The sequence below is a fragment of the Dendrobates tinctorius genome, unplaced genomic scaffold (assembly GCF_039654945.1).
Source record: "Dendrobates tinctorius isolate UK_male_01 unplaced genomic scaffold, ASM3965494v1 ptg000046l, whole genome shotgun sequence".
NCBI classification, from domain to species: Eukaryota; Metazoa; Chordata; class Amphibia; order Anura; family Dendrobatidae; genus Dendrobates; species Dendrobates tinctorius.
The window spans coordinates 40285310-40300375 of record NW_027361714.1 but is presented as its reverse complement, the minus strand read 5'-3'; the positions used below and the strand labels follow the sequence as shown (position 1 = coordinate 40300375).

Sequence of the window (15066 nt, the reverse complement as noted above, 5' to 3'; positions counted from 1 at the left end):
TGGTGACATTTCAGCCCCAATTCATCAAGTCCATCATTGTTCATGCTGGTCTTGAAGAGGGAATGTGCTATAGTCAGAGGCGTCCGATTCATTAAGAAGTGAATGCCTCATAATAAATGAGGCGCATCTGAAAGTTGGTGTGCACCACCGTGCACTTTGACACAAATCTTCCTGGATTAAGTTAGCTAAAGGTATGCTACAGTTCTTCATGAATTAGACCAGTTTTGGCTTCATGCCCCCATCCTGCCCTAGCTCCACACACTTCAGAGGAGCTTGGCAAAACTGATTGTAAAACCTCAAGAGTCTCAATTTTTTTGGCAATTTCACATTAAAAATGTAGACTTTTCTAAGTAATTCATTGGCGAAATCACGTTAACGAATCGGGCCTTTGTGTTTCTTTAAGTAGGTAAATGGATTTATTTTTGCCCAATTTTCAAGGTGAATGGAATTTTTTCTAATATACCTGATTTAGGAATTGTAAAATAGCTATGTTTATAGTTTCCATGGATACCTATATATTAATTGGAATTTCTTTTTAATTACGCATGATGCATATCCACATAACAGATCTCGTTTGGCATGCTACCAGCGTTATATACATAGAATCATGTTTCCAGCTATAAGATTGTGAGCACTGAATTAATAATAACCAAAAGCATCATAACTAAATGTCTATATTAGTAAGAAAATAACATCTGCAAGAGCCACTGACCAAAAACCTTGCATTTGCTAAATCTTAAGTTCCTTGCAATGTCTAAACTGTTAAAGAAAATTTATGCTTGATAACTAATTGCAGGCATCTGCAGGCATGACATTTTGGACCTATTCTACTTTGAAACTTTCACAAAATTTAACAAGGCTGTTGCCAGACTTGAAATTTTAGAAGATGTGTGTATTAGTCTGGATTACACATTTTCTGCTTCTTTAGTGTGTGCAATATGTCATCAAATTGCTTTACCTGACCCAGTAAAAGTGTCAAGCGATCCATCTCCCGTTGTTGTGGTAGCTTCACTGCTGTTCATTGGCTCTGTTTTGACTGCAAGAAGAGACACTACATAGAAGAATAAGCAGAGATAAGTTTCTTTTTCTAAATTTATCAAATGAGGCCTCATGCCCAATTTTAACTAGAAACAGCCAAAACTCAATTTTCATGCAGTACAAAGATTAGGAAATTGGAGAAAAATAGAAAGTAAAAAACTTTAGCTAAAATCAGACATATTGTAAGCAAAGCTTTTTATAGTCTTAAACAATGAGCTATTTTTCATCTGTATTGTCATCCGCATGCAATCTGTATAGCGTCCGTATGGCATTTGTTTTTGCACATTCATTTATATTAATTACGGCAATGTATCTGTAAAAATAGGATGCGACACAAATCTGTATGGGATCCGATTTTTTTACTCCACTCATAGAACTGAATAGACGAGTTTCATCAGAAATTCACAAGAGACTGGTAATAGTTTTTGCACACTAAACACATCTGAGCACCATTGAATTACATTGTAGCGTCAATTTTTCCCATTGACAGCACTAAGACTGAAAATACGATTACGTGAACATAGCCTAAAACGTATTTGCACCAGTGTTCTGTTGAAAAAAAAGGTTGGATCTTTTTTCCATTTTATATCACACTTGCCACTTTTGTAATAAAAGCTCAGTGGAGGGAGCCATACACAGGTTTAACTATAATTTACTCCAAGAGTCCAAGTCGTGCCAAATGTTTAACATGAGTACATGAAAAATCGCATTTGATTTTGCAGCGGAGCAGCTAATTATTTTAAAGGATTGTCCTCTACTTTAAAATTGATGGCCCATTGTTCTGATAAGTGATCAATACCAGATCGGTGGGCCTGTGACACCTAGCACTCCAACCGATCAACTGTCTCCACTGCTGGCGGTCATCCGATATGATCAGTTGCAGAGCTGCATAGTGACCATAGCAGTGTACTGCCCATCTGCAACATTTGACAGGGGTATACTGTGCCGCTCCACAATTCAAGGCATCTGGTCACGGCAAGCTCAGGAAACAACTGATCGTCATTGGAGCCCACGTGTTGCAACCCCACTAACCTGGTACTGATGATCTATTCTAAGGATAGGTCACCAATATTAACTTACTGGACAATAACCTTAATGAGCAATTTGAAATAATGGTTGCTTAGGCCTCTTTCACACATCAGGTTTTCGCCGTCAGGCGCGATCTGGCGCTTTTGACAGAAACCGGATCAGGCGAAATGCAATGCCGGATCCGGTTTCCCCCCCATTGACTTGCATTTGCGCCGGATCGCGCCGGATGGCCATGCGTTTCATCCGGTTTTCGCCGGATCAGGCAATGTGTCGCAATGTGTCGCGATCCGGCGTCTGGAAAAAACGTCTACTGTAACGTTTTTTGTCTCCGGCGAAAAAGCCGGACACGCCGGATCCGGCGCGTCCGGCTTTTTCACACAATGAAAGCCTATGAGCGCCGCAATGCGCCGGATCCGGCGAAAGCCTGATCCGGCGGCCGGATCCGGTTTTTTGGTCTGAGCATGCTCAGTAGCTCTGCCCACAAGACATATATAAAAGCAAGACAGTGGGACCCACAGCCACACCCAACATGCCACCCAAGACAGCAACCAGGCGCAGGAGAAGGCAGGAGACATCTGCAGCAGCACCATCAGCACCACCCCAATTGGAGCAGCATGCTGAACAACGGGAGGGGAGTCCAGCAGCAGATGAGAGACGGTAATTATCAAATCACCCATTCCTCCAAACTAGGGCTATTGAATATCAAGATATTCATTGGCCCTTTGTTTCTCTTTATTCAACAGCCGCCCAATAGATGCAGCAGCAGCAGCAGCAGCAATGGCAGCAGCTGGAACACCACCCACAGGCATGGAGTGTGGCCACCAGGAAGACAGCACATCATCTTCTGGGAGCCCTCCCTCGCATCGTCAGCGTTTGACGGTAAGTTTTTATTTCCAAAATCCATCTTCTCTGTAATATATGTCTATTCATTGCCTTTTATTTCAAAACAGGAATCACAAGATGAAGAGGAGCTCCCAGAAGAAGAAGGAAGGGGTGGACAGACACCTGGAGTGGGCTCACAATTGGTAAGTTTTTTGCATCAAACGCAGAAACACAACATCACACTACACACAACACATAGAAAACAATGTTCTGCAGACCACACACAGTAAACAAATGCCTACATCCAAAGACATAACATTTTTTGTTTTCTTCTCTAGTCTTCCCAATCTGGTGCTTGGCCAAGAGGTCCTCGCAGTGCCTCCCAGGGTCGTCGGCGACAGCAACGCGGCGGTCACCAGCGTGTAAGTATAAATATTTTTGCTTTGTTTTTTTGCACTTTTTATTTCATTTCTTTTGTGGAGGCTAATTATGTTATTTTTGTCTTTTTCTTTAACAGCCTTCACAGCGTGCTCCCGACTCTGACGGTGAGGATGGAGGGATTGATGTGGACCGCCTCATCGATCTCGTCAGAGAAAGGGAGCCGCTCTGGAATATGGCTGACCGCCGCCACGCTGACCTGATCGTTACCCGACGACTCTGGGAGGAAATCTGTTCGCTCCTTGTGGGCCGCTGGGAGGACCTCGAAGCTCGGGCCCAGATTAAAGAGCGTAAGTATATACAGTACCGGTTGCTTGATGTAAACCAGTGTTTCCCGAACTCCAGTCCTCGTGGTCCCCACGGATCATGTGTTCAGGATTTCTATTTACTATGGAAATCCTGAAAACATGACCCCTGGGGACCATGAGGACTGGAGTTTGGGAAACACTGATGTTGTATACTAACCACTCCTTTCTCGTTTCAGGGAACAGAATTGTGAATCGGTGGCGGTCTGTGAGAGATCGTTTCAAGAAGGAGTTCAATAAAGAGATGCGGGCCCCGAGTGGATCTGGAGGACGCAGGAGCAAGTACAAGTACGCAAAAGCCCTGTCGTTCCTCCGGGAAACAATGGTCACCAGAAGGTAAATATTACACACCACATGTGAAAAAAAATGTTATATGTACATTTTTTTTTCAGCCAGGGCCATACCATGTCAGTATTTTAATTGTTTTTTTTCTCTTTATTCCACAGCACGGTGAGCAGCACTCGGGAGCCGGCAAGATTGGACCCTTCTGAGGCGATCCCTGAGGAGACCGGCACCGAGGGACACTTCGACCGCCCCGGTACATCTGCACCTTCCCAGCCTTCCCACACATTCGACCCATCTGTCCCATCCACCAGCACAGGAGCATCATGGCCGCCTACATTACATGAAGCTGCTGGTGAGGAGATCGCTTTCCCTTTACCCCACCCTTCTGCCCCTGCCACCTCTAGTACACCTGCGGGTACTGGGCGGCAGCGGCAGAGGGGTCAGGAAAAGACTTATGCGCCAGAGTTCTTGCATCTGAATGCATCTTTCCAGAACTGTCTAAAAGTCTTGTCAGAGCAAATCTCCGCAGGCTATCAGCAGATCAACTCCAGCATTCTGGAGGTGAAGACACTTCTGCAAACCATGCATTCAGAAGCAAGATCTTCGCCAAACCACACCTTTTTCAGGTCTGTTGTGGAGCGCATGGAAACGCTCTCTCCTGCCCAGCAGATGCATGTAATGCATTCATGCCACGCTGCTCTCCAGCAAGTTACCTCCCAACCTCCTCCTCCTCCCACCACAGTAGTTCCTCCACCTGCACCCCCTCCAGCCACTTTCCATCCTCCCCCTCCTATTACATCTACACCCCCTCCAGCCACTTTCCATCCTCCCCCTCCTATTACATCTACACCCCCTCCAGCCACTTTCCATCCTCCCCCTCCTATTACATACCATCCACCTCCAGCCACTTTCCATCCTCCCCCTCCTATTACATACCATCCACCTCCCCAGCACCATCCACCTCCCCAGCACCATCCACCTCCCCAGCACCATCCACCTCCCCAGCACCAGCAACCTCCCCAGCACCAGCAACCTCCCCAGCACCAGCAACCTCACCAGTACCAGCAACCTCCACAGTACCTGCAAACTCCCCAGTACCAGCAACCTCCCCAGTACCAGACATCTCCCCACTTCCAGCAACCTGCCCCGTACCAGACATCTCCCCACTTCCAGCAACCTGCCCTGTACCAGACATCTCCCCACTTCCAGCAACCTGCCCCGTACCAGACATCTCCCCACTTCCAGCAACCTGCCCCGTACCAAACTCCTTCCCCATACAACTTGCCATCAACATCATCTGCTCCTACAGTCCCTGCCCAACCCTCCACTCCACCACCCACCACCTCTTCTGCTTCCCACATGTCCACCCATTCTGTAGTTTTTTCCACACCTTCACCTCTAACTGTTCCTTCCCCACCACGATCCCAGTCCTCTCTCCACACTCCCAGTGTCGAAGTGTCCCGCAGCCCCTACAGCAGTATTTCCACCACACACTACACAGAATTATAATGTGTGTATTTAAATAAAAATGACCAGTTTTATGGTTTCAGTTTTATAGTTTCAAAGTTTTATTAAACAAGTTTATTAAAATTTTAAAAAAGTTTACTAAAAAAAACATTTTTCAATAAAAGTTAAATTATTTTACACTGGTTGTCTGTCATTTCTTTCTGCGGCGAAAAAGGTTAAATACAGGGTATTTAAAAGGTGAAATGGTATTCAAAACTAGGTATATAACTGTGGGTAAATTTTAGCTTTTTGCCACAGTTGTGTTCCTGGTTGTGTTTGAAGCAAAGTATTTCACCTAAAAAGTTGTGTTGTTAAAAGGTGAAATACTTTGCATAAAACACAACCAGGTACACACCTGTGGCCTAAAGCTAAAAATAGAGACCATGACAAGATAGCCAACTTTGGTTGGCAAAGGTATATACTGTTGGTACAGAAGGTACACAAGTTTGGTTAGGGCACAAATCTTTCACACTCTGTCATCCTGCCAGTGTACTCTGCCTTGAGGTGACATAAAGTATAGTGCAAAATTGTCCCTCATTACTGAAACCGTCACAGAACTTCTAGTGGTAATGTCATGGTAATCTTGCAAGGTGGTTTCTTCAGAGGTGTCCTCAATGGAAATGGGTTCCTTGCAGATAACAAAATTGTGGAGTACCACGCACGCTTTGATCACCTCGTCCACAGTTTCTGTCTTGAGGTTGATCGCAGTCAATAGGACCCGCCATTTGGCTGTCAGAATACCAAAGGTACATTCAACCATTCTTCTTGCTCTTGTGAGGCGGTAATTAAAAATGCGTTTTGGTCTTGTCAATCCTCTGCTAGAGTACGGTTTCAAAAGGTGTTCTGACAGCTGGAAGGCTTCATCCCCTACACAGACAAATGGCATAGGTGGACCAGATGTTTGCGGCAGCGGTCTAGGTGGTGGGAACTGGAAGGTGTTTCCATACAGTTTACGCCCCATGGCAGACAGTTTGAAAACTTGAGAGTCATTGGAGCGGCCATAGGCCCCAATATCAACCGCAATAAATTTGTATTCCGCGTCAGCGATGGCCATGAGGACAATTGAAAAATATTTCTTGTAATTGAAATATTCCGATCCCGATCCAGCTGGCTTTACAATGCGGATATGTTTCCCGTCCACAGCGCCCAAGCAGTTTGGAAACTGACATATCTGTTGAAACTTGTCAGCAATTTCAATCCACCTCTCTGTTGTGGGCTCTGGTAAAAACTCTTCAGCTAAGGAGTCCCACAGTGCACGGCATGTGTACTTCACAATTCCAGATATGGTGGAAATCCCGAGTCTGTACTGGAAATGCAGTGACGAATGGGATTCTCCAGTTGCAAGAAATCTGTGGGGAATTAAAAAACAATAAATTAGTTTTAAATCACAGCATTACATACCAAAACTGACCTATAACACTTGGAGATACAAATTACCACCAACAAGATTGCAGTGAAAGTGTGCTCTGATGCGATCATATCCAATAAATGTGGCTTACCTTAAAGTCACCATCAGACGCTCTGCGGGTGAAACAGAGAAGCGGCAATAGGTGTCCGCTTTTCTTACGAGGTGTGCAATGCGCTCCACCAAGTAATCAATATTCTCCATTTTCATCCGAACATATCCAAAAAATTTATCCGGGTTTCGTCGAAGGTCCATGCATAGTGTAGAATAGACCCCACGCGTCATTCTCTTGGCTGTGATGGGGTGGATCCACAAACGTCGTCTATGATGCCTGATGCGCTGCTGTCTCGCTCTCTCCTTCTCCAGAACAATCACCCTCAAACGATTTGCCTCCGCTGTAAAATCCGCCAAATTCTTCAAAATATTTCCAATGACAACATCCATCTTCGCCAGTAACTTGCTCTTCTCTCCAACCTGCACTTTCTCCTCTACAACCTGTCAAAGAAGGGCTGTAGGAACATGCTATATATAGTTTTCCAGTAGCCAATCCCGTTCGGAAGGCCACAAGGGTCAATTTTAGAAACCGGATCCGGCATAATCCATCGAAAAACGGATAGAAAAACGGATGAACCGGATGAGACGGATCCGGTTTTGTCTGTCAAGAAAAAGACGGATCCGGCAGAAAACCGGATCCGTCACATCCGGTTTTACTAAACATTTGCCGGATCCGGCGTTCCGGCACGACGCCGGATCGCGCCTGACGCCGAAAACCTGATGTGTGAAAGTAGCCTTAGACTGACCTTACCTTTAGGAGACGTGCATACCAAAATACACAATAGAAATCTGCAAAAATATTGAGATTCTGCACTGAAAAATACAATTGTATTTGCATTTTTTCAGGCTCCCCATTGAAATTGAGCTAAAATTTGGGATGGCCGATTATATATTATAATTATTAAAAAACAAACTTTTTCTACAATGTCATGCAAACAAAATATTATATCATGTTAAAATAGATCCCAATAATGGTAAAAGTCAATATGACAACAATTTTGAATTATTAATACTTCATATTTTTTCATAGAATTTAATGATTATTCTGTTCTACTTTATACACACATGTATACACACACAGTTGTGTGAAAAAGTGTTTGCCCCCTCCTGATTTCCTATTCTTTTCCATGTTTGTCACACTTTAACCCCTTCATGACCCAGCCTCTTTTGACCTTAATTACCAGGCCATTTTTTGCAATTCTAACCAGTGTTCCTTTATGAGGTAATAACTTTGGATCGCTTAAAGGCATCCTAGTGATTCTGAGTTTGTTTTTTCATGACATATTGGGCTTCATGTTAGTGGTAAATTTAAGTCGATAATTTTTTGCGTTCATTTGTGAAAAAATCAGAAATTTGGCAAAAATTTTGAAAATTTCGTAATTTTCAAATTTTGAATTTTTATTCTGTTAAACCAGAGAGTTATGTGACACAAAATAGTTACTAAATAACATTTCCCACATGACTACTTTACATCAGCACAATTTTGGAAACAATTTTTTTTGTTAGGAAGTTATAAAAGTTAAAAGTTGACCAGTGATTTCTCATTTTTACAACAAAATTTACAAAACCATTTTTTTACAGACCACCTCACATTTGAAGTCACTTTGAGGGGTCTATATGGCAGAAAATAACCAAAAGTGACACCATTCTAAAAACTGCACCCCTCAAGCTACTCAAAACTACATTCAAGAAGATTATTAACCCTTCAGGTGCTTCACAGGAACTAAAGCAACGTGGAAGGAAAAATAGACATTTTAATTTTTCCAACAAAAATTTTCTTTTTAGCATCATTTTTTTCATTTTCACATGGGCAACAGGATAAAATGGATCCTAAAATTTGTTGGGCAATTTCTCCTGAGTACACCGATACCTCATATGCGGTCATAAACCACTGTTTGGGCGCATAGCAGGGCCCGGAGGGAGGAGCGCCATTTGACATCTTGAATGGAAAATTAGCTCTAATCATTATCGGACACCATGTCGCATTTGGAGAGCCCCTGTGTGCCTAAACAGTGAAAACCCCCTACAAGGGACACCATTTTGGAAACTAGACCCCTTAAGGAACTTATCTAGATGTGTAGTGAGCACTTTGAAACCCCAAGTGCTTCACAAAAGTTTATAACGCAGAGCAGTGGAAAAAAAAAATCATTTTTTAAAGCAAGAAAGGGGAAATCTAAACTGCCCCAGAGCAGACCCCAAAGGAATAGATAGCCCCCAAACATATATTGTCGGTGAGACAAGATGAAAACACAAACACAGGCAGGAAAATAGACTGAGCAAATGATGGGGCCCACACTGACTAGACAGGACAGGAAAGGAAAGACACTATCTGCAATCACGCAAAAAACCCTGCAAAAAGTCCAACACGTCTGATGCAAAAAACACTGAAGTCACAAGACTTCGCCCCCCACTATATCAGCACTCTGATATATTCTGAAAGCAGAGCAAAAAGAGACCAATCTAGCAGGGGATAAAACAAACTGGCACAAGCAGTAACATATGGGCGGTGATTCAGCACAGCCCCAGCCGGAGCTGGCTGACCCGCAACAAGAAGAGAAAGACAAAACCAGATCAAATGCAAACAGAATAGCAAATAAACCACTTAGCTGAACATGCAGGGACAGAGCTGGAGAAATCAGACCTCAGGAGTAACAGGAAGCAAATCACCAGAAGGGATAGAGGGAGACGACTGTTTTAAATCCCAATCGGAAACCACAGATCTCCCATCGTCATCATCATTATCAGGTGGCAAGCCTCTGTCAATCAGATCAGCTCCATTACCTCCAGTAACCACCAGAGAGAGCCCAGAAAGAGCACTTGCACCCCTCTGTCGATCTGACCAGCTCCACTACCTTCAGTAATAACCAGAGGGAGGCCAGAAAGCGAATTCACAACAGTACCCCCCCTTGAGGAGAGGTCACCGAACCCTCATCCACACCACCAGGCCGATCAGGATGGGCCCGGTGAAAAGCATGAACCAATCTTTCGGCATGAAAGTCAGAAGCAGAGACCCAAGAATTATCCTCCTGGTCATAACCCTTCCATTTGACCAAGTACTGGAGTCTCCGTCTAGCCAAACGAGAATCCAATATTTTCGCTACCTCATACTCCAAATTACCTTTAACCAATACAGGGTCAGGAGGCGCTGCCAAAGGAACTACTGGCTCCACAAACCTCTTCAACAAAGATTTATGAAACACGTTATGGAATCTTGGCTTGAATTTTGGAGATGCAACTTTCATAGGAATATTCTTTGAAGACAACCAAACCATATCACCCACTTTAAACCGGGGACCAATGGTCCTAGGCCGGTTGGAAAACCGTTGGGCTTTTTTCTGAGAGTGGGACAACTTATCCACCACTTGGTCCCAAATCTGCTGCATTCTCTCTACCACAGAGTCCACACTTGGGCAGGCCAAAGATTCCACTTGCCCTGAAGAAAATCGAGGATGAAACCCAAAGTTACAGAAAAAGGGCGACATCAAAGTGGCAGAACTAGCTCTATTGGTTAGCGCGAATTCGGCCAAGGGCAAAAATGAGACCCAGTAATCCTGATCAGCAGATATAAAACATCTCAAATAGGACTCCAAAGTCTGTTTTGTTCTCTCAGTCTGCCCATTGGTCTGAGGAGGAAATGCAGAGGAGAAAGATAACTGAATTCCCAGTTTGGAACAAAAAGCTCTCCAAAATCTGGAAACAAACTGGACTCCTCTGTATGACACAATGTTCTCTGGAATCCCGTGCAACCGAACCATATGTTGTAAAAACAAGGGCACCAACTCAGAAGAAGATGGCAACTTTGGGAGTGGTACAAGATGGACCATCTTAGAAAATCTATCACAAATCACTCAGATAACACTCATTCTCTGAGAGACAGGAAGATCGTAAATAAAATCCATTGAGATATGGGTCCATGGGCAGGGGCATCAACAACCCACTAGAACGAGAACAGGGCTTAGACCGAGAACAAGTCCCACAGGACTGCACAACATTCCTGACATCACGAGTTAAGGCAGGCCACCAAAAAGACCGACTCACCAAATCTCTGAAACCAAAAATACCTGGATGATCAGCCAACGCGGAGCAATGAATTTCAGACACTACTCTTTTCCTCCACTGGTCAGGGACATACAATTTTCCCATAGGGCAACGTTCAGGTTTGTCCTCTTGAAATTCCTCCAGGGCACATCTCAAATCAGGTGAAATAGCGGAAAAAACTACACCCTCATTTAGAATGGTAGTAGGCCCGGTCACATCAAGAGAATCCGCAAAGAAACTCCTAGAAAGGGCATCCGCCTTAACATTCTAAGTGCCCAGATGAAAAGAGACCACAAAATTAAAACGCATGAAAAACAAGGCCCACCTAGCCTGTCTAGGATTCAAGCATTTGGCTGATTCAAGATAAATCAAATTCTTGTGGTCGGTGAGGACCACAACTTGATGTCTAGATCCCTCCAACCAATGTCTCCACTCTTCAAATGCCCATTTCATGGCCAACCATTCCTGATTCCCCACGTCATAGTTGCATTCAGATGGAGAGAATTTTCGAGAAAAGAAGGCACAGGGATTCATCTTAGAAGTCACCAGATCTTTTTGGGTCAAAACGGCTCCTGCACCATTCTCAGAAGCATCTACCTTCACCTGAAATGGGAGTGAGACATCAGGTTGCCATCGAACCGGAGCAAGCCTCTGTCAATCAGATCAGCTCCATTACCTCCAGTAACCACCAGAGGGAGCCCAGAAAGAGAACTCACAACCCCTCTGTCGATCTGACCAGCTCCACTACCTTCAGTAATAACCAGAGGGAGGCCAGAAAGCGAATTCACAACACCTAACCCTAATTCTAACCCTAAGGCTAGTTTCACACTTGCTTTTTTTTGCAGCGCGTTTTTCCCGCAAAAAAACGCATTGAAAAAACGCATACATAAGCATACAACTGCTGCGTTTTTTTCAAGCATTTTTATGAGCATGCATGAAAAAAACGCAGCGTTTTTATGCGTTTGTATGCGTTTTTAGTGCGTTTTTACCGCGTTTGCGTTTTTTTCCAACATTTTTAGGTGGCCCCTCACACTACCCAAACCATGACTTTACTAACCCTAACCCTGACCCTAACCCTAACCCTGACCCTAACCCTAACCCTAACCCTGACCCTAACCCTTAACCAAATCATACTTAACCCTAACCCAAACCCTAAACCCTAACTAACCCTAACCCTAACCCTAACCCTGACCCTAACCCTAACCCTAACCCTGACCCTAACCCTAACCCTAACCCTAACCCTGACCCTAACCCTAACCCTGACCCTAACCCTTAACAAAACCATACTTAACCCTAACCCTGACCCTAACCCTAACCCTAACCCTGACCCTAACCTTTAACCAAACCATACTTAACCCTAATCCTGACCCTAACCCTGACCCTAACCCTAACCCTAACCCTAACCCTGACCCTAACCCTTAACCAAACCATACTTAACCCTAATCCTGACCCTAACCCTGACCCTAATCCTTAACAAAACCATACTTAACCCTAACCCTGACCCTAACCCTAACCCTGACCCTAACCCTAACCCTGACCCTAACCCTAACCCTAACCCTAACCCTGACCCTTAACAAAACCATACTTAACCCTAATCCTGACCCTAACCCTGACCCTAACCCTTAACAAAACCATACTTAACCCTAACCCTGACCCTAACCCTAACCCTGACCCCAACCCTAACCCTAACCCTGACCCTAACCCTAACCCTAACCCTGACCCTAACCCTTAACAAAACCATACTTAACCCTAATCCTGACCCTAACCCTGACCCTAACCCTTAACCAAACCATACTTAACCCTAACCCTGACCCAAACTCCAACCCTAACCCTGACCCTGACCATAACCCTAACCCTAAACCCCCTTAACTAACCCTAACTCTAACCCAAACCCCTAAATTCCATGGTTAAAAAAAAAAACGCATATGCAAAAAAACGCATACATGAGCATGACAGTGCGCACATATGCGCATCCATAGGCTATAATGGCCATTTTTACTGCAAAACGTGCGCATATGTGCGCATGCGCTTTTTTGCAGGGCCAAAAAATGCAACATGCTGCGTCTGGAAAATACCAACGCACACCCCAAAAAAACGCAGCGCATGAAAATCGCATACATGCGCTTACCAGTGCGCAGGTATGCGCACCCATGTTAAATATAGGGGAAAAAACGCATGCGCAGGTATGCGTTTTTTTCCAGCGCTAAAAAACGCAAATGTGAAACCAGCCTAAGCCTAATTCCACCCTAACCCTAATCCTAATTGAAACCCTAACCCTAATTCCACCCTAACCCTAACCCTAATTCCAACCCTAACCCTAACTCTAACCCTAATGGTAAAATAAAAATAAAAATATTTTCTTTATTTTATTAGTTGTGCCTACCTATTGGGGTGATAAACGGGGGGGTTTATTTAGTTTTTATTTCATTTTGATCACTGTGAGAGTGATCAAAATGAATGAATGGAATCTGCAGCCGCAGATTCGAGCAGGTGCACTGCGCATGTGCCCGCCATTTTCCAAGATGGTGGCGCCCATGATCTGGGACCGTGGGACACCAGGAGCGACAGTGGCACTCAGAAGGTATCGGGAGGTGAGGGGGGATCGGAAGCTGGCAGGGAGTGGAGGGAAGGGGAGGGGGAGCAGATGATGTCAGCGGCGGCAGATCGCCGCTGTCATTCAGTGGCGGGGGGCCAATCGCCAGCATGGGGGTCAGATCGGTGTCTCCAGCCATGTCCGATCCTACTGCAGCATCGGCCATGGCTGATTTGTAATATTTTATCAAATTTCATTGATGAAATATTACTGTCGCTCATATTGACTGTTAAAAGTGAAACAGCCAATCAGAGCAATCATAGCGATGTGGGGGCGAAGCCACGTCCCCTGTGGTGAAGTACAAAGCCCCTTGTATCTTTGGGTCAGGTGGCCTTTCATTGACCCCGGTCACCCGACCCACATGGGGGCTTTGAAGTCATGACACAGCATATGCGTCATGGGTCAGATTGGCACCGACTTTCATGACGCATATGCTGTGTCACAGGTCGGGAAGGGGTTAATATTTCAGATCATTAAAATATTAGACTAACATAACACAAGTAAGCACAAATTACGGTTTTTAAATAAAGGTCTTTATTATTTAGGGAAAATACAACCCAAACCTACATGCCCTTGTGCGAAAGAGTGATTGCCCCCTCTTAAAACATAAATAAATTGTGGTTTATCACATCTTTGGAAACTGGAGTTCAAATTCCCTACCATACGCAGGCCTGATTACTGCCACATATGTTCTTAATCAAGAAATCATTTAAATAGGACCTGCCTGTCAAAATGAAGTAGACCAAAAGATTCACAAAAGCTAGACATCATGCCGCGATTCAAAGAAATTCTAGAACAACTGAGAAACAAAGTTATTGAGATCTATCACTTTTGAAAAGCCATTTCTAAAGCTTTGGGACTCCAGCAAACCATACTGACAGTCTTTATCCACAAACAGTGAAAACATGCAACAGTCGTGGACCTTCCCAGGAGTGACTGGTCAACCAAAATTACCACAAGAGGACAGCTATGACTCATCCAAAAGGTCACAGAACACCACACAACAACATCCAAAGAAATGCAGGCCTCAATTGCCTCAGTTAAGGTTAGTGTTCATGACTCCACCATAAGAAAGAGACTGGGCAAAAATAGCCTGCATGGCACAGTTTCAAGACAAACCACTGCTGAGCAATAAGAACATAAAATATCATCTCAGTTTTGCCAAAAAAACATTTTGATGATCCCCAAGACTTTTGTGAGAATACTCTGTGGACCAACAATACAAAAGTTTAACTTTTTGGAAGGTGTATGTTCCATTATATCTGATGTAGAGGTAACAGCATTTCAGAAAAGGAACATCTTACCAACGGGCTGGTTTGCTGCTTTTTGACCTGGAAGACTTGCTCTGGTAAATGGAACCATGAATTCTGCTGTCTACCACAAAATCCTGAAGGAGAGTGTCCTGCGATCTGTTTGTAACCCCAAACTGAAGTGCACTTTGGTTATGCAACAGGACAATGAACCAAAACACACCAAGTTATCCTCTGAATGGCTTAAGAAAGATAAAACTAAAAATGTTGTGTGGGCTAGTCACAGTCCTGACCATAATCCGA

At 44.2% G+C, this 15066-nt stretch overlaps 1 protein-coding gene across 3 annotated transcripts in view; it reads right to left on the bottom strand.

Moving 5' to 3' along the window:
• The window catches only part of EYA4 (EYA transcriptional coactivator and phosphatase 4), a 619370-nt gene that overhangs the window by 185454 nt on the left and 418850 nt on the right, over positions 1-15066 (bottom strand). The window contains exon 5 of one of the 3 annotated variants that reach the window (XM_073575843.1): positions 959-1051. The exons of 1 other annotated variant lie outside the window; for it this stretch is intronic. In XM_073575843.1, coding sequence (XP_073431944.1) covers positions 959-1051 — 93 coding nt within the window. The remainder of the gene's footprint in view (positions 1-958; positions 1052-15066) is intronic. One more of the 3 variants, XM_073575844.1, reaches the window with a different exon arrangement.